This window comes from Miniopterus schreibersii, assembly GCF_964146895.1.
Source record: "Miniopterus schreibersii genome assembly, chromosome: 11".
NCBI classification, from domain to species: domain Eukaryota; kingdom Metazoa; phylum Chordata; class Mammalia; order Chiroptera; family Miniopteridae; genus Miniopterus; species Miniopterus schreibersii.
Window position 1 is genome coordinate 42,722,662 of NC_138111.1, and position 20,676 is coordinate 42,743,337.

At 42.2% G+C, this 20,676-nt stretch overlaps 1 protein-coding gene across 5 annotated transcripts in view; it reads left to right on the forward strand.

Annotated features, from left to right (window-relative positions):
* Positions 1 to 20,676, forward strand: part of SMARCA2 (SWI/SNF related BAF chromatin remodeling complex subunit ATPase 2) — a 157,106-nt gene that overhangs the window by 90,861 nt on the left and 45,569 nt on the right. For all 5 annotated transcript variants that reach the window (XM_081151009.1, XM_081151012.1, XM_081151011.1 and 2 more), the window contains exons 25-27: positions 3,632 to 3,859; positions 6,294 to 6,371; positions 10,931 to 11,149. In XM_081151009.1, the coding sequence (XP_081007135.1) occupies positions 3,632 to 3,859; positions 6,294 to 6,371; positions 10,931 to 11,149 (525 nt within the window). The remainder of the gene's footprint in view (positions 1 to 3,631; positions 3,860 to 6,293; positions 6,372 to 10,930; positions 11,150 to 20,676) is intronic.

Genomic DNA, 20,676 nt, shown 5'->3' on the forward strand with positions numbered 1-20,676 from the left:
TGTCTGTCCCACAGACATTTTCGGAGTGGCTGCTGTGGTACAGGCACTGAGCCAGCCTGGGTATCTGAGGGGAGGAATACGAGGTTGCTCTCCTCCAGGGATGCTTAGATTCCCCTCCTTGCTGCTGCCTGAATCTTCATTGAGAAAAAGTAGCCTGCCTGTAGGTGAATGGAGGGTTCACTAGGTTTTATCTTCTGAGGTAAACATTTCTATGGCATCTCAGTTGTCCACCTTCACTGACACAGTGCTAATTCTAAGACCCAAAGGAAGTCACTGTTTCTGGAAACGCTAATTTACCATGAGAAATGATATGTGGACGTATATGCTTGTCTCTGTCTCTCTCTCCATCTCTCTCACACACATACAAACTTCTATGACCAGTAACTCAAGGTGGAGCTCCAAAATCAAAGTAAATTGCATGAACACCAAACAGTTCATTTTTAACTGCCTATGAATTAAAACTTAGGCAACAAAACGCAGGGCCCCAAATTCTGAGGATCTAATTTATCACAAATTTTTCACACTGGGCCATATATTTCTAGAAGTATTTATATCTGCCATAGGTAGATTCACTTCTACCTGGTTTCGTCAGCTACGCTGACTGGATTTTTCATGTCTGTCTCTTAAACATGGCCATTAGTTTGGATGAACTGTTATTTATTTATTTTTTGGAAATCAGTGATTTTAGAGTGATATAATGAGTACCGATTTTTCATTTAAAAGGTAAGAACTAACTTCTGTCAAGCAACAACTCTGCCAGGTACCACGAAGCACTTAGCATAGCTTATTTCAGGTAACCCTCAAAATATTTTACACGTAAGGAAACCCGTCAATATTAACTTGCCGAGGGCCACAGCCAGGTTCAAACCCATGTTGTTCTGGGTTTGGGTTTGAGCCCTGGCTTCCGGCTCTTTCTACCCTGTACCCCTGCATAAATGTTGTATAACTCCCTAGATGAAAGTTGTGGAGCTTTTTTCTTTTTACCTATGCTTCTGCATACACTGAAAAAAATTGCTGTAATTATTCTTTATCATGTTGAATCAAAATCAAGGCATATTGATGAAATTGGGTGTTTATTTGATCTAGTGGACAGATTAAAGATAGAATCCCTAAACATTGCTAATTGGAGGCCCTAGAAGCAAAGATAGAACAGGGAGGTGGAATTAGCAATAAAGGCCTCAGGGTTACCAAGACACTCATTTCCAAACTGTTGATTAGAAACATGGGTGGGTGCTTTTATTTTTAACCCACGGGACTGGCGCTGTGTTGTTACTACAGAACAGTAAACCACAAAATCACCTTGGAGGCCCTCTTCTCAGGCTATAGTCACTGTGGTGACATTTCAGACCACTAAGACCTCAGAAATATTGAATCATCCATTCAACAATTACAACATTTATTTCTTTGTCACAACAGCTTCCCCGCCCCCAGCATTTTGGCTTAGGGACTGACAGGCTTATGTTGTGTAAACTTTTTCAGCCGAGAAATACTAATTTTTGCCACTTTTCAGATTGATAGATGGCCTTAAACACACAAAGAAACACCACTACCACCATCACAAAGACACGAGACAAAACTAATTGCAACAAGTGCCAGAGGATTTAAGAACTCCTTACTCTGTTCGTACGTGTCCCACACCTGCTTCCTCACCGGCCGCATTCTGCTGCACCCGCATCTATTTTTGTGGTTTATCGGCGTCGTCTTGGACAGGGGTCAGCACTACGATCTATGGGCTGAGTCCGGCCCCGCCACCTGTGCTTGTACAACCTGCAAACAGAATGATTATCACATTTTTAAATATAAAATTGAAAAAATATCAGCCTTTTGGTGAGAACAGCTGCCCAGTGTTTGCTCCTGGCCCAGAGAGCCTGTACTGTTTGTTCTTGGGCCCATCGTGGAAATGGTTTCTGACCCTGTTCTAGGAAACAGTCAAGAGGTGAACAACATGAAACTTGCCATCTTGGCTCCTGCTTAGCTGTTCTGGTGATGATGTGTTGAGAAAGACGATTGAGCTAAAGGCTTGAAAGTGAAATTTAGGGGTTCCCCCCCCTTTGGATTTTAATTATCCACATCACTTTTTCGGAAATAATCTAATTTGGATGAGTCCCAGCTGTGTTCATGGTTCAGCTGTCCAATATTAATTCACATATTCTGAGGAAAAACTTTCGCCTAATTAGTCATTTGATTGTACAGGTCCCTGCAGCAAAGACAGATCTTCCAGGCCGACTCTGGCCTGTTGTCTCCTTGTGTGAAACTCGTCTGGTCAAGAGGATGAGCTTACAGCTGTGGAGCATCAGCTCTGTGCAAAAATCAGTGCTAGGGACGCAGGACACAGGGATCAGACTTTGCCCTAAAAGTGTATACGGGTCTAATGGGGGACACATGGAAACACCTAATTAGTATTGCCCCAGAGACTTATCACCTGGACCAGAATGAATGAAACTTATAAACCAAGTTTTCATTGTGTGGCCTTAAAATTAAGTCACTCTGCTTCATAGACTTATGAAGGTTTTTATTTAAAGATTTCATTAAAACCTTTTTCTTATTAGAAGACTAATAGGTGTTTAAAGCAGAAAAAAATCATTAAACCACATGAAAATAAAATGAAAAAAATTTAATAGCACCTGTAATCTTATTACCTGGATATACAAACATTAACTGGCTTGTTGGTGTTTGTCCTTCCTGCCTTTTCTTGGTATAAATATGCACATATAAGGTCATAAAATACATACTCACATATAACTTGTTTTCATATATAATAAGTTTTCACTTATAGCTTTGTGTCATTAAATCTACAATTTTTATGGTACTATGTTTATACATGCATACAAAGACTGTAATTTAATCTGTTTTACTGAATGTTTCCTTAATTCTGCTTTAAAAAAAAAAAAGCAAACATAAATAATATATAATGCTGAGAGGTGCGTCCTTATTTGTAGAAAACTTTGTTGCCTATCCATGATTATTTTCTTAGGACAAATTTCCAGAAGTGAAATTTCTGGGTCAGGGCCAAAAATTTTAATACTTTTGATTCATAGTGCCAAATTTATATCCCTAAAAAGTTTACCATAAAGTAATAGCAGCTTACTACTCTACTAGCAATCCTTTTTATTCCCCAAACTGAAGATTGAGTCTTTGACAGAATTAGATGCCAGGAAAGGCGCGATGTGAGCAATCACTGTGTGTATAATGTATGTATGTATAACTCAGTGATGCTTTTAAAAATCATTTTTAACACCTTACACCAGAGAGAAGGTGTGTCCTCCAACTTAAGGTTAGTTGTAGGTAACATAAAATTTACTGTTGTTTTTTGTTTTGTTTTGTTTTAGTTAGGGATTAATTCTGATAGTGAACCTACGGGCAGATAAAAACAGCTTGAGACCTGGATTTCAAAACCTGAGGTGTATTTCGGTTGGCTTGGCTAATTTCATCCCAGGTTCCCTCAACTAGTAATGATGACCTTGAATTGTTCCCAAGAAAACAGCTTGCATAATTTTAAAATGTAAGCAAAATCCTACATTTGTAAAGGTGGATTTAAATGACCCTCCCATATTTCCCTGCTGGTGGGTGACTTGTTTGCTCGGCTCATGCAGGCACTCGGGCCCTCACAGCGTCACGTTCTCTCCCGCAGGACCTGCAAGCCCAGGACCGCGCTCACCGCATCGGCCAGCAGAACGAGGTCCGGGTGCTGCGGCTCTGCACCGTGAACAGCGTGGAGGAGAAGATCCTGGCCGCCGCCAAGTACAAGCTGAATGTGGATCAGAAGGTGATCCAGGCGGGCATGTTCGACCAGAAGTCTTCGAGCCACGAGCGGAGGGCATTCCTGCAGGCCATCCTGGAGCACGAAGAAGAAAATGAGGTATTCCAGAGAGCAGGCTTTATGAAGTCAAACAGTGACCTTTTGTCTCAGAAGATTAAGAGTAACCTCTTTGTCTTTAAAGAACTTCCTGAGCTGGTGTTAATTAAAATGAATAAATTAGCCTCTATCTTCCATCCCCAGCATTGAAAGCCTCTGAAAGTTTTCCAAGAGTGTCTTAAAGCAGTTGCTGCAGGGACCTCAGGCTTGGCCAGAAGTAGATGCTTCCCTGGTTTCTCCCTGGAGGTGCAGTCAGCATGCTTGTACCGTAAAAGCTGCTTTCTGCAGAGCAGGTGCCAAACCTGCAGAGAGGCCACTGTCAGGGACGGAGTCAGCTGATGAGACCAGACAGAGCTGGGAGGGGCCCTCCTTGCCTTTTCCCTATGCCATCCTGCAGAGCCCTCTGTTTCTTGCCTCTTGAATGGAGATCACAGCACTTCAGTTCATTTGTAGGACAAGCCCTCCCAGCCTTGTGAAGATAGTACCTGCCACGGTTTAGGTAGGATGCAGGGTAGCCTTGAGCTTTGCAGGGAGATGTTGATCTCTCCTGGGCCTGAGGGGGATCACCAGGTAGAGCCTGGAGTGGAATCGGATGCCACTTGCCTCCCTGTGAGCAGCCTGCTGGGGCTCCACACGCCTGCCAGGCAATTAGTGTATCAGACACGTTACCATTCTCTGGGTTGCCTGTGTCCTGATGTGAAGACATCTGGGGACACTAATAGACTGCAGTCAAGGGTTGTGGTCCTGAGTATCTGAGGCGGCATGGTCTGCCATCTCTGCCGTTGACAGGCCATGAATTACTGGGGCACAAAGAACCCAGGAAGATTTATTGCCCACTTCCCATTGAGTTTGTTTCTCTGTGAAGGTCTGGCTATTGCGGGCAGGCTTCTTGCCAGTTTACAAGAGAATCTTTTCATCTTGGGCCTGGGGAAAGTCCAGCCCCCCACTATAGGCAATGAAAGGCTATCGTGGTTCTAGGAATGGGGTGAGCGAAGCAGGACATCTCTTCACCAGAGGTTACATGAACCGGATTCTTCATACTGTCAAGTCCCAGCCCACCCCCAGCTTGTCTGTGTCCTTGTCAGATGAAATGTAATATTTAGACAAATCGACTTTAATCAATCTAAAGATAAACTAGAATAGATGATTTTTCACAGCACTAGTTTTTTACTTGATTGAATTGCATTCATTTCTAACACAGTGCATAAAATGTTATCTTGGGAACCAACAGTCATCTCATTTAAGCTGTTGGTACTTATACTCTTTCTAGATCAAAGTGACTCTTTTTAAGAAATGGGATGTTTAAAGTTCTGGGGTTTCCTCTTTCTTCCCTCTGCTGATATACTAAAGTTCCCCATTCGGTTTTTAACCAGCTCACTCAGCAGGTGATAAAAATAATTTTGTACTGTTAAGTTCCTTAGGATGTGCCCAACTTTTAGAATCATTGTTTTAAAAGTGTAAAAGTCATAGCATAACATTTCTAAAAACTCAAGAACTTTTGGTTTCTGAGGAATTTGCAGAGAGATCATGTTCCTTGGTCTACATAATGTAAAATGAAAATGTTAGCCTTTAACTAATTGCTTTTTCTACTTCATTTCAGTTGTTTTAATTAAGCATAGTTTTAATTAGGGATTTTGTTACTGAGCTGTCATATCCATAAATTTCATTGTTAGCATAATACTGCCCACTGAAATACATTGATTAAAAACATCTTGACCCTGGCTGGGTAGCTCAGTGGGTTAGAGCATCGTCCTAATACACCAAGGTTGTGGGTTCCATCTCCAGTAGGGGCACATGCAGGAATCAACCAATGAATGCATAGATAGGTGGAACAACAAATTGTTTCTCTCTCTCTCTCTCCTTTCCTCTTTCTCTAAAATCAATTAAAAAACACCCCACATATCTTAAAGGCTGTATATTTGCCATATGTATGATTTTTATGGTCTTGCTCTGTGCCTAGTCACAAAAGTTTCACATACTCATGTTTTTTATAAGGCTTTGAAAATGAGCATTTATATTTGGGATAAAGTTAATAGAGTGAAAAGAATTAATGCACTTTTTTATGTGGCTTTCCGTATTTAAATCTTACATCTTCTCTGTGATATAAATATCACACCCATTTTACAGCTGAGGTCATTGAGTCAGGGAGACATTAAGTAATTTGTTTTACGATAAGGGAATCAAAATACACGCCCAAGAGAACCAGTATTTCTTATAGTTCTCCCTAAACAGATTTTCCTCTGGGAAGATAGTTTGAATAACTTGGAAAATACTAATGACAAGTACTAAACCCAGTGACCCTTCTATTTTCTTTCTGGCTTGAGAAGCAGGACTCCTGTGGCCTGAAGGACAGATTCTTCCCGCCCCTTTGTACCTCACTCCAATCATCCAGCCTCTCTCCTAAAGCCTGTGAAATCATTCTGTTTCTCAACCCCAGGAAGAAGATGAAGTACCAGACGACGAGACTCTGAACCAAATGATCGCTCGACGAGAAGAAGAATTTGATCTTTTTATGGTAATATTATAGAAAATCATGGAAACAGATGCCTTATTCCTCTGCCCCCTTTTCCATGAACGAGAGATGTCTGGGGCCTGCGTGCCCTGGCAGAGTTGCGTTTCTGAAGCTCGTGCCTCTCTTTCAGTTCACAGGCTGCACACTGGCTGGATTTAGCCTGCAGACATATTTTGTTTGGCCCACGCAGTGTTTTTTAAAATTTCGAACTTGTTGCCAACATAAAAAGAATCCTGATTTCTGGCTGCTTTTAAAAAACGAGAGTGGGCAGTACCAGGCCCACATCTCTATATGGAAACAGTTGCCTGGAACAGGCCATGTGGACTACAGCTGACCACAAACCCCCTCTCCCCCAGGTCATTTCTATTTAGGGGGGTGCAGCATCATTCAGGAGCCTGCCCTCTTCCTAGGGCAGGGTTTACAGCTCTTCCCTAGCTGTCTCCTTACTGGATCAAAACAAACATGCTGCCTGTGGGGGTGGGCAGACAGGGGTTGGCAGGCAGCAACTTAAAACAAGGTTGTGCCTCTTAGTGTTGAAGAGAGCCTGCTTACCCAAACTGGAACCTCCCAGGTGCACATCAAGATGTAGCCTTCACTTAAATATCAAAATTGGTTGGGTTCTACTGGTATAAAGTAGATGTAAAGAACCTTGACATTTGAGGATTTAACAGTCATGGTTTCAACCTTGACGGTTCAGGGTATGCAGTCGTCTAATTTTGCTGACACCTGAATTTGATGATGTGTGTGGCCTGCCAGGTCAATATGTGTGGGAGCAAGCCCCTTGGCCAATGAGAGAGAGGCTCTCAGAAGTAATCTTTTACTGCTGCGTTCTAAGGCTTTTGCTATAGCGATTTTATTTACCTATGTATCTGCAATGCTCAAAACAGCACGTGGTAGTTGCTTGATAAATATTTATTGAATGAGTGGTGGCATTTGCAAAATTTCAGGCCTTGTGAAGACATCAGTATGGATCGGGATGTATAAAGTCGGGCGAGGCTCCCTCCAGCACCTTCCGTCTTTATAACATTTAGCCTGATTGTGGAGTGAGTGAATCAGTTTAAACTGGAACTCTGGCATTTGAATGCTTCAGAACCCCAAAATCCAAGTCCTAAACTTGAATGCCCTCAGGTCTCAGACAAGTAATTTGCATGAGCAAAGCAAGCAGATGGGTGGGTGGATGGTGGTGAACTGGAGCTGCTTTATCTAAGGGCACAGAGCTGCAAACTCCATGAAGACAGAAATCCCAAATTTTCCAGAGAAGCTGGAAATCTGGGCTTTTATATTCAGTCTCTGGATTTCAAAATGTTTGTAACTAAATTCAGTTTGTTATTATTATATAACGCTTGCAGGCCAAACAAAACATGACCGTGGGCCAAACATGACCCACGGGTTTTCAATTTCTGCCTTGTTGGCCTAGACGGTCTGAGAAGGGAACTCCAGCTGTGGGGAGGCTGAGGTTATTTTTGTGATCAGGTGATTTTTGTCTAGGAACAATGATTATGTCCACACATAATGGTTCAAGATGAAAGACATTTAATTCTTTCTCAGGAAACTTTTAGGTGCCTATGGGAATAACTTCTAACCTAGTATGTGCACATTTTTCCGCCTTCTAAATGAACCACCCCGGGACCCAGGTTAGGCCATTTTGGAGAGAAATGACACAAAAAGAAAGACTTTCACAGTGTGGTCAACATGGGGTGCTCAAAAAAACCTAAATTTCTTAACTCCTGTTGTTGGTCACCGCCCTTATAGATAGTATCAATTTAGGGAGAGTAGAGATACACATAGGAAATAGACGTCTTTTCTCCCCTTGAGGAATTTATTGAAATGTAGATTACCGGGAACACAGAGGCGGGAGGCCCTCCCCCTTCCCCGGCTGATCACGGATGGGCTGTTAATTCAGCGCTGCTCTAGCCTCACATGCTCCTGAGACCCTGGAAAGGGTAAGCTGCCTGCTGCAATTATACAAATTAGAGTAGGCCCAGAAATGGGGATTTCCTTTAGCAGACCGGGAATAAGGGGAAAAGAGTACTTCTCTTTTCATACTTTTGGGCTGGGTATTTGTAGAAATTGAAATCTCCAGCGGGGGGGGCGGGGATGGAATGTCTGGCCAAGTCACAGCTTTCTTTTAATTTGGGAATATTTTATCACGCAAAGAACAGGCTTGGAACTGGTGAAGGTGATAAACACTTTTCTGTAGATATTTTGATTTTGTGAATGCTCTGCTTCTTTTGTAAAGGTTGATTTCTCGTATTTGGATTATACATATTTTTTATTTAGTTTAGTTTTTTATTTGTTTGTTTTTTCCATTAAATTTATTGGAATTACATTGATTAATAACATTATATAAGTTTTAGGTGTACAGCTTTATAAATCAACATCTGTATATTCCATTGAGTGTTTTTCAAAGCCTTGTCATCAGCTGGCTGCCTTTAGCCAATTCACTGTTCATTAGCACCTCCACCAGGGGGCAGGAAATCAAATTTGAAACCTTGCCAGCTACTCGGATTAAAACAGGAATGGAATGTGAGCTAGATTTGGATTTCAATATTTAAACTCTTTATCCGCTATTATAAAAGAGTTAGTTCTCTGTAAAGTGAATATAAACTTGTTTTGACTATAGACACTGTAGTTAAGTAACACACATTAAGCAGATAGTCTCTTTAAAATAAAACCTTTCTCTTGAACATTTTTCATGTTCTTCTAAAAGTGTGACTTCAGAAAAAGTTTTCTCTCATACTGATTACCTGTGAATTTTACCTAAAAAGATCTTTGACAGGTCAAGGGACATAACTGGAACATTTTGTTAATATATAAACACTAAACTTTTAGCTGCTGTGTTCCCCACAAAGGCAAGAAGTGCTTTTAAAAGTATTTGTACTTGTTAGCATAAAGTTTATTACCAGGTTTTAAGACAAACATTCATGTAATATCTGAATAATAAATTAGATTCCCTTGAATATCATCTTCAGATTTTTTACTGGTATTCTGCAAGTAGAAATCAGATGCAGTCATCAGATCTTTAAGCTGATTAAAAATTGCATCAACTCTTTCTAAAAGGAAAAAAAAAGCAAGTGTAATTTATTTTCTTTTATATCAGCAAAAATTTATTTTCTCAACTGTGGACAAATGCATGGCATGTCACCTTACAGGTCCTGATATAGGTAGCAGAGTGGCCTAACCACAAATGGAAGCGGCAGTACGTTGTCATCTCATTGTAGCACATTAACAACAAAAAAGTGTTTTATTAGCTATCTCGTAACTATTAAGAGATTACCTGAAGAGGTCCCTCTTTTGATTGCACTGTTCACATGGCACCCTCTGTGTGCTAATAACAAAGGTTTGGTGGATCCCATTTCTGATACTAGAGCATTCGAAGGCAGGATTAGGAACAGCCCCTCCAGCTAACTACAGCACATAACGGAACAGGATGACCACTTTTATCTACCAATGGGACTCCACCGTGCTCCACGCCTGCCCATCTTGGGAATATAATGGTTTCCAAAAATGTTTAAGCATAGTTTAAGGGACTTTGAACTTTAATTTTTAAATAGATTCTAGAGTTCTAATTTGGATTTGAATAGAAGTTTCATTTACATTCTGTTACCAGTTATAGCTCTTATGGAAAAATTGTATTAAAGAGAAGGCAGAAAGAGGGAAAAGGTAAATCGTGTAATAGTTAAGGGTCTCTGCAGTTGTAGAAATGTTACATTAGTTAGTGATATATATAACTAATGTACATTGCAACTCAGTGAAGGTTTTGTTTGCTTTTTTCCAGCTATCAAATTGTTTCGTTATAAGTTAAAGCCATATATTTTATTTACAAGTGCACATTTTGAAGGCTATGAAAAAATACAAAAGGGAGTTCCATTTCTCTAATAACTTGAGCAGTTGACATGGGATTATCTCTGAGGTCTGTCTCTCTATACGTTCATAAGAGCTAAACTTTTTGAAAGCTAAAGAATCAAGGGACAACCCTCTCACAGAACCTGCGGCTTACTGAAAATTCAATACATTCACGGCCGACTGACCCATCAAACCATTTACGCCCCCATGTCAGAGTCCGAGGGTGGTGGCTACTCTGTTAGAGACACTTGAGTCGCTGATTTTATTTCCTGGTTGTTTACTCAAAAGCATGGGCCCTATAGAGTCAAAAAAGGAATTTATTATTTTTTTAAATATATGTTTGAAGAATACTTTTATGCCAGGACAGCAATGAATTATATCTCCAGGGCTCGTATTTTTGAAATACGTGCCCCATTTGAACCTTCTCACTGTTACTGAAGGGGAAGCTTTAACACACATATACCAAGAAAAGGAACTTTTAAAGATTATTATTTAAACACGGACATCCATTTCAGCAGTGGGTAGGGATACCACCTCGGGCAGGTGCCCTTGCCCAGTCACTCCCAGGACTCCCAGGAGAGGGAGTCCCCATGGGGCACGCTGAAAGAGACCCGCGGGCGGGGGGGGGGGGACGCCTTGTGCAAGCCGGACGCGCCCTCAAGGGGTCCCGTGCAGAACCCCCTTCCCACGGGTGACGCCTCTGTTCCTCTCCCCAGCGCATGGACATGGACCGGCGGCGGGAGGACGCCCGCAACCCGAAGCGCAAGCCTCGCCTGATGGAGGAAGACGAGCTGCCCTCCTGGATTATCAAAGATGACGCCGAGGTGGAAAGGCTTACGTGTGAGGAAGAGGAGGAGAAGATATTTGGCCGGGGGTCTCGCCAGCGCCGGGACGTGGACTACAGCGACGCCCTCACCGAGAAGCAGTGGCTGCGGGTAGGTGCGGCCTTCCCACCTGTCCTCGGCAGGGGGCGCTGCGGCGGGCTCGGGAAAGCGGGGCCGAAAGCCCCAGCCCTCCGGGGGCGCAGGTGGCCAGGGAAGGCTACATGGCTGTTGAACATGGGCATAGTCATTCTGCTGTTGTCGTGGAATCGTTCCACATTTCAAGGCAGTACCTTGAAATATGAAGATTTATTATTATTATTATTTATTTTTTATTTTTTTTGCTGGAGCAGAGTTGGCCATTGGAAGCTCAGGATTATTAGCGCTGGGAGACCCACTAATGTTTTACGACCAATTGCCTGGCCGGTCATGCCTCACTCTCTCGGAGTTAGAATCAAAATGTGGAAGGGGGCCTTAGGGATCTTTTTAATTGGGCCTCCTCATTTCTTGGTCTTTAATTGGAGTTTTACTTTTCCAAGGCCTGCAGGGATGGTTCAGGGACGGTTCAGGGACAGGCATCTTCTAACTGCATTGTTATTTCACTAGAGCGGGAAGGTTCCTTGGTGCTCTCTTGGTTTTACAGACAAAGCAGTTGAGGCCCAGAGAGGTTCAGTGACGATTGCAGGGTCACACAGCTGGCTAGAAATAACAGAATCAGCAAGTGTTGCATTCGTGTGTTTGCTTTCAGTTTGATCTGATCTGCCTGTCCATCGCAAACCCGGACTGGGGCCTGAGACTCGGGCCGTTGATGCTTAGAAATGTTTTTCTTTAGTTTGGGTTTGTGGGGGTTGTGTGTGTACTGCTTTGGAAAAGGTTGATTTCTTACCTTGAATGAGAAATGAAATCTCAGGAGGTTCCTTGGGGAGCACAAAAATATCAAAAAGCTCGTAGGAGCCACATGTGTGAACTCCAAGGCCAGTGTGAATCTTCCATTTGAAGGGTTGGCCCTCCTTCTGCTTCATGGGAGCAGACTGAGTACCTAGACAGACAGAGCAATCTGGGACATGCATTTCAGGCAGGGCCAGTAAATGCATGCTGGAAATAGTAACGCAGTTGGGTGAAAACCAAACAAAATAGAGGCTGTTGTTGTGAGTTGTTCATTTTATCAAAAGGGAATACAATTTCCAAGGTTTGTAGAACATGGATTTTAGGACCCAGGTTGCAAGTAGGTAGGTGAGTAGAAAGGCGAAGGTATTTTGAGATTGAATGGCAATAGTAGGCAGGTCTTGGCACCACTTAAGATGTGATTTACTCGGGACGTTGTATGATGAAAGAGGCGTGTTCTAAATTTCGAAAAGATTGAAGTCTGTGGTACTCTGAAAAGAAAGACTAAGAAAGCATTGCTCATGTTTATGTTTGAACAATGGCTATGAAATGTAACTTTTGTGTGATTGGTTTACCGTCATATCCAAATATTCCAGTGGCCTCAGAATACGGTTTTATGGATTTCTTTTGTTTCACTATCTTGAGGCTGTAGCTGTGTAACTAAGATTGGTTCCGTAATGTAAAGAGATTTGTGTTTGTTTAATAATCATTTCTGAGCTCAGAAAAATATGTTCCCTTTCTCTTTTATTTAAGTAATGAATTAAGTACCTGGAGCACTTACAGGAGATGAGACATTAGTCTGGGCCAACATTTTAAAGTCAATCTTTATATATGCATAATCTCCAGATACTGTAAGCAAAATAACCTTGTTTATTGGGTAAGAATGTAGCTGAACTTTTTATTTTTTTAAATCATCATTAGGAAATGCTCTTAAGAAAAATAACATTATGAATCTCAGAAAGTTTACAGGTTTAGAATACCTCTTTTTTTTTCCTTTTTTATTCACTTTTTATCACTAATGATTAGCACAGTGCTTAGCCCATAGTAGAGACTATGGATGTTTGCAAAATGAAATTATAACCTAATAAGAGGAAAGTGGAAAGTTACTAATTTATCAATAATGTTAGTGTAACATTTGTCTTTCTGGTGTATCTAGTAGACTTCCTTTGATCGGTAACCTACACATCTAAAAAATGGATAGAAACTAGGTTTGTTTTACAAAACTACACTGTGAAAGTGATGTTCATAATTTTCAACCTAAGGTGCATTGAGAGATAAGTCACCCAAGGAGGACAAAACTTTTCGTAGTCCAGCTCTATTGTAATAATTTCTTTTGGAACCCCAGCTTTTGAGAAGTGGATGTCCATTTTTGGTATGAGCTGGTAACTTGCTGTTAGCCAGGAACCAATGCAGAATGTCCTGTGGCCTAAGTGTTCAACATAGATACAACTGTCATTTGTTTTATTGTTTACCAGTAGCAATCCTGTTTAATATCAGTATGTTTTAAGCTTTCTAATCATAAAATTGTATTCAAGGGGTTCTCATGGGCCTGCATGTGAAGAGATGTTCTTGACCGGCTTAAGATTGAACACGTTGGGTGAACCCAGCCAACACAGCCTTGAAAGGGAATTTGGCAAGAACCATCGTGTAAGAGATGCTGTAACAGGGCTACAATAATTCTTCTTTTTCCTGGCAATGTTGGACAAAGCCTGCTTGGCAGAGGCATCGAAGATACATAGAATCCCAGAGTTGGAAGGCAACTGAATGGGGCAGCTACCCGTTCTGTGCTTAAATCACATTGTCTGCGGAGCCCATGCCAAGAGGCTGGCTGGCCCTAAAGTAAACACTCACCTTCTTGTCTGCATAGCCCCCCCAGATCTTCCTCTCTCTGAACGGAATCCTTTCCCTGTAGCTGCTCCTCACTGGCCTGGATTCTGTTCCCTCATGTGAACAGAACAATATTTTTTCTCCTTTTAGCATCACATCCCATTGCATGAATGTTTGAAGACTCATGTTTGGTCTGGAATGAACTTTCTACCCTCCTCTTTCTTTTGAATTTTACTTGTCCTTCAAGGCCCAACTCAGTTGCCACCACTTCTCTGATGACCTCTACAACTAAATGCTGATTGCACTACTTTCCACTCTGTTCTTATATTTCTTTGCTTGTCCTTCTGTCACAGCTCAAATCCAGTTTCCTGGTTTTCGTGGTAGTTGCTGATATGCCTGGTTTCCTGACTAGTGGATAAGCTACATCTTACCAGAACTTAGGTCTTCCGTGGGCAAACTAAGTGCGCATTGATTGCCCAGTTGAAATCGCACCAGTTGATGATTGATGTATAAGAGTGTAGCCTACAGTGATGTTCACTGCTGCAACAGGTGAACATCTGTTCATGCCCTACTCATAGGCCTACTCAAAAAAATAAGTAGAATTTATGTCTCACATAGAAGTCCACGGTGGGCATTCTTGGTTGGTGGGGACAGCATCCCTCCCTGTGGGCCATTTAAGGATCCAGGCTGAGGGAGCCTCTGCCAGCTTAGACATCCTAGTGAGCTGGAGGTGGAGAAGACAGCATGGAGTGGTGGGTGTGGGGTTCTAATGGCCTAGCTCTGAAGGTTCCGTGTCACTTCTGCTCACCTTCCATTGGCTAGCACTCAGTCCTGCAGCCACGCTAGCTGTAAGGAAGACTGGGAACTGTGGCCTGGCTGCAATCCCAGCAAAGTGAGATTTTGGTGACTAGGTAGCAGTCTCTGCCTCAGAACACTTAGGTTAAAGTTAAGTGATATGATATGGCCACTCTCTTTAAAGATTTTATTATGGTTTCATCACAAACAGGTTTTATTTTATAACCATAGTATGCTAAAAATTCCCACAGTGTCCTTTAGACAATCTGTTTAGTTGGAAGATTTTAACAATTTTTTCTGTATTTGTCATGTTGTTTTAAATGAGAAGGATCACAATTTTCAACACAGCTCAGTTAAAGAGAAAAAAGAGAGAAAAGAAAAAGGCTTTTAGTTTGTTTTAAAATTCCTGTTTCCATTGAGGAAACCTAAATTTCTTCGGTGTTAACCAGTCTCAAGTTAACTTCATCTTTTTCCCGTAGTCAGTTCAGCCTTCCTGTAGGCTATGGGCTGTTTCTCGCTTCCCCCCAGGGGCTCCTGTCCCATCCTCCTTCCCAAGATGGCATCTGGAGAAAGGTGGAAGCTGGAACTGGGATGCACCTTAAGATGCCTCATTAGCATAACAGAGACAGCTATCACTCAGGAAATTCCTAGGGTTTTAGAAACTCCCTTGCCAGGAACCCAGGACAACAGCCAAATTGTTTTATACAACAGGTAGCAATATCCTCAGTCCTGACCTCCTGCCTCTCTTGACTCCCTCTCTCTGCAGGGAGGCTCTCTACCCTGCCTCCCTGTTTTACAGCATCTTCCCACACATGGGTGGCCTAGTCCGAGTGCTCTGCACCATGGCTTCTCCTGCAGTTCTGAGGGTCCCTGTCCACCAGGCTCAGCTCTTGATTGGGAAGAGCCTTTGGGGTTGAGGGAACTCCTCTCAGTCAACAAGGCCTGGTGCAGACTGCTGCCGATGCTGGGCTCACACATCCAGTTTTGGAAGTCAGTGGTGTCATTTGTTTTTCTGTCTTTGCATACCAACTTTATCCCACCCCCTCCCCCCCAAGGCAGCATGTTGCTCCCCTGAGCAAGGAATGGGCTCTTTAGAAAGTGTGGAAGAGAAAATATTATATGAGGTACCATTTTATAGCTTTGCCGTGGTCTACCCGGGTGATAACAGTCCTAAATCATATATGACGTTGTATTTGTGCACACACAATAATTTGCTCGTGTTAATAATTTCTTGGAAAAATATCTCTGTTTCTTTATGTGTGAGAGCAAGTTTCATGGACCTAAATTGGCAGACGTCTGATGAGCCCCGTGGGCCAGGTTTTTTTTTAGTTTAACCATGTGATGTTCCTAGTATTGTAATCATTATTGAAACAGGGGCCCTGTAAAATTGGGGTACCTGAGAAGCCAAAAAGTGGGCTGAGGGCATATCCTGGAATGCCTGGCTTTTCTGTGCTTCCTGTTCCTTTGGTCCTTCTGCCAACTTCAGAATCCTTCCCTTCCTTAAAACATTTAGTGACATCCCAGAGTTTCTTTAATTGCTGAGTGAGTGATTTGTGCCCTCCAGCACTTGAAGATAATTGGAATGCTATCTGAATTATGTGCTCTGTATAATATTTAATTGCCAACCTGATGGAGGGAGTGAACTTCCTGCAAGAGTATGCTTTTGTTTCACAGTTGATCTGATGTCTGGAAGCTGTCATGTGGAAAGCCCCTGTTGCTGGTGTCTGTGTGGTCCTTATGCGTGAGCGTGAGGATGCTTCTTTCAGTATAAGCTCCTGATGATAAAGGAAGGTACCTCTGAGTTTTTGCAATGTCCTGTACAGTTGGGCCCCAAGCCATGTTTTGTAAATGATGGTGGTAAGACTCCCTTCCTCAGATCTTTAAATCTGGCTATAGCTAGGGCTAGTTTTAGAAGCCAGAGGGTTTCAAGAGAGACCTCCAGGAAAGGGAGCGCAGAACATTCTGTTTTTCCTCCACCTGGCACCAGAATAAGCACTTGAGTGTCCCACGAGTTAGGTGCCGGAATGGTAGGTTCCCCATAGTCCTGTCTACTGACCGCTACAACGATTTTTGAGGATCCCTTTTCCCAAAGCTCAAAGTGGAGAAAACGAAGTAAGAGACTCTTAAACCACATAATAATAGGGGGATAGTAAGGAACACTTCTCAGTGGAATTTAGTGTGTGCCTTAAAATGCTGCATAACGCCAGGGTGCAACTGTAGGAGAAGATCCCCTCCTTGGCATTGTGTCACGGCCAGCCCATGCCAAACTCCACATGGGAAAAAGGCTGAGAAGAAGTGCATGAGAGTTAGTCACAAAGAACTGGAAATAGTATGAAGAAGGTTTAAAAACACTGGGATTTTAAACAAAATATTTGGAATTCTGTTGAAATATACAACGAGAAGTAACAAAATATTTCCTTACTATATAAAGAGAATATTTCTCTCTCTAGAAATCTTCGAAACAGGACAATGTCCCCTCTGTCTGGGCTGGATTAAATCTCACCCTACCTGCTATCAGACCAGGGCTGGAATCTCCTAGCTGGGATCACTCCTGAGAGCATCAGTGATTCTGTGAGGTGGAATAAAATATAATATAATAAATATAAACATATATAATAAAAAATACAATAAAACATTCCATAAAATATCTTTCCCAAAATATTTTATTTTATACTGGCAAGATTGTTTTGAATTTTTTAAAGCACAATGTGCCTAATACCGAATAGTTTGATGTTTCTTTTGTTTTGTCATTTTAAATAATCTTCCCTTGCTTTTCATATAAGATCATATAAGATTTAATTATTTTTTGTTTTTTGTCTTTTATCAAATGGCATTTTTAGCTTTTAAAACTGGGCCCTCAGATTTACTGGGGCAACATTGCTAGCAAGCTGCATTTCCGTTTTTATACACAAGGGAGAGCTAAGGCCCTAGTAAATAGAGTCGGGCTTTGCCAAATTCCACGTTCTTCAGAAGGGCTGGACTGAACTAATTAATGGCGGTAAGAATTGTGAATTGTTTGGGGAAATATTTACAGTAGTAAACGAATTTTTATAACTTTCTACAATTTTTATTTTATTCCTAAGTCTGTTGGCTAGATTGCTTTACCAGCCATTGTACTGTAATATGCACCCTTTTCAAAATTCAGGAGGGTAAATTCAAGAGAAGAAATAGTCCTCAGAGGGCCAACTAAAATATGTATTAAGGGTTCAGAAGTGAGAAGGACTTGTTTCAATTGATTTTTTTTTAAACTGTGATGCCTGGAATTTCTGCTCTCAAGTTCTATCCTTTGAAATCTAACTCAGTCATTCAAAGTAACCGTGGGAAGTTGGAACTGTCATACAGATTCTAAACCAGCCCAAATAAGTTCATATTACCCTTACATGGAGCAAACTACTGCAAAGAAATAGATGGGTTTGGGAATATGTCTGTATTTTTGAGTCAAGATTTTGGTTTTGTCCTGTAACTTTTTAAAATCAATATATCTACATGAAGAAATAAGTTTTTAAATTTGTATTTATTTTTTAGACAAAAAGTGTGTATATTTAAGGTGTACAGTGTGGTGTTTTGATATGGATATACATTGTGAAATGACCTCATTCATAGGGTGAAGGTGGGGGAGAGTATAATTAAGGAAGTTGGAGGTAGGACAAGGATGACTTTGCTGTCCCTGTGCCCCTGTCTGGGTGGGTGTCAGCACTGTAACTTTGATGGTTGTCTGTCTGGGGAGTTTAGGAGACTGGTTAAGAGCACCAGTCTTGGAATCTGGTGAACCAAGGTTCAAATCTCAGTTCCACTTAATTAGCAATGTGACTCTGGGTGCCTCATGTAACCTCTCCTAGCTTCCTTGTAGAATGTTCTTCACAGAGTTTTCTAAAGGTTAAATGTGTGTAATATGCAACCTGGCATATAAGAAGGATGCCTCCAAATATTAACTATTAAGGGAAAAGTATTAAATTACTTCCGAGAAAACCTAATAGGTGATAGGAGGAGAAGAACAATATTTCTGTTTTGTGTCTTGAGTGCAGGGTTCAGAGTCACAGGACAAAGGTAACAGGAGGGTAAAGAGGCCCCTGTCCTGGCTCATTAACGGAACTGTGGAGGAAGAAATGTTTACTTGCTGAGTATGTTATGGGACGTGGCCACAGGCTTTTTCATCTCAAGCCCACCAACCTGCACTGCTCAGCCAGCCCTCAAGCCTCTCTACTCTGCCTTTTACTTACTGCTCAGTGCCTGCAGGTGACCACTGGGGCCAGCAGCCAGGTCCTGGCCTGCAGTCCTGGCCCAGCCACCAGCTAAATAAGTGATTTTGGGTGGGACTCTGACCCTCCTGCGTTGAGATGCATTATCTTTGATTTCCACCTATCTAAAGACAACCTCCCAAATCCCGTGAAGCGGCTTTCACTTTTACTTTTCACTATGCTTTTAATAATGGTCATCATCCCTTGCTTTCTTATCAGTGGGTCCATTCATGGGGGCTGTTTAAAGGCAAATTCAATTCAACACCCGTTCATTGAACATCGGTGGGTTGAGCCACACTCTGCACTTGGACTGGGGAAGGCCGTTTTAATTGTCAAGTTTTTATTCCTTACCACCGTGGCTGGCCCACCTTATTAGTGCAATTAAGAGCTACGTTTGAGAGATGCTATTAGAGGTAATATTGCATACTTAGCCAACCCGAAGAGCTTGTCAAGAGCAGGTCTCCAAGTGTACACAGATGGGAATTAATAGAGATTAAAATAGATTGTGAGATGCTCTAACTTGGAGGGCTTTTAGCTGTTCAGGAAATCAGCAGTTTAAACATGTTTCCTCCTTCATGCTAGAGTTTCAGTGCCATGCCTCTGGGGGCATTATTTATGATTTGCCCTCCCTTATACCCAGGATCTGGAGGATGGAAAGGCAGCTGCCTCTTTGGCACACGGTTTGGCCTCCAGACACAGAAGGTAGTGGCGTTCGTCTCCTGGGTGCTGCTGGGAGACCCAGGCCTCAGTAACAGCCACACGTGTGTTCCTGGAGTTTTCTTACCTATCCTGTTGGGCCCCCCAAGTGAGGAGAAATACAGCAGCACAACCGGTGACCAAAAAAAAGAGATTCAAGATTTAGATGCCAAAATAATGAGCTGGGGCATGGGGCATTTGCAGAGTCCAGGCATTTGGGCTGACAGCTTTTCTCTTTGTTCACAACAGTCAGGCGTCAACCCAGAGAGGTCAGCCTGTACTTTCCAAAGCAAATACCAAATCTGATCACTCTCTACCCACTACTGCCACTCCCTGTATGAAACCCTCCAGTGGCCTCATTGCAAGTGAAATTAAATCCAAAGTCTTTAACATGGCCTGTGAGGCCATGGTCATCCGGCCCCTCCCTGGCCCTTGAATCTCTCTCATCTTCAGCCCTTGCTCTCTGGGTGGCTGCCACACTGGACTCTTTCTCTGGTCCCCTGTACTTCCAGGAAGGCTCCTTTCCAGATCGTCCCATGGCTGTCTACTTGTCCTAATGGTTTCTCTCCAGAGAGATCCCTACTGACCACCCCAGCTGAAAGAGCCAGGACCTGCCAGTAACTGTCACATAGCCTCTGCCAATTTTCTTCATGGCCCTTGCCACCATCTAAAGGTCATCTCATTGTCTCCTTCCACTAGTATTATGCTCCAAGAAAGCCAGGCCCCACTGCCAGGTGCCAAGACTAGAGTATCACCTCGCACATAGTAAGCACTCAGTAAATATCTGTGCGTTAGTGAGTGTACCAGCCAGAAATGAGGGCTAGGAGAGGAGATTTGGTTGCAGAGTCAGTAGGATTCTGTGGTTGTTTTTTTCACCAATATGGGTCAAGGTGGATATTGTTTGCATTCTTTCCCATTGGAAGATTCCAGTGATCTGTGTCTTCATGGAACGATTTCTTAAAAGAATCCTAAAGGCATGCAATTGTGACTTAGGTGCTCTGGCGCTTTTCAGTTGAAGTCTCCGTTCTAATTTCAGAACACATTGATGAAGATTGTTTGAAAATGAGTAAAAGTACAACCATTACTTGAACCCAGTTTATCCTCAGAAAGTCTTCACAGATTTCACAACAGCTGTCTTCTAGCTCGAACCCTCTTCTTTTTCAGCAAAAACTGGATTAATCCATCTAACCTAACTTGAAA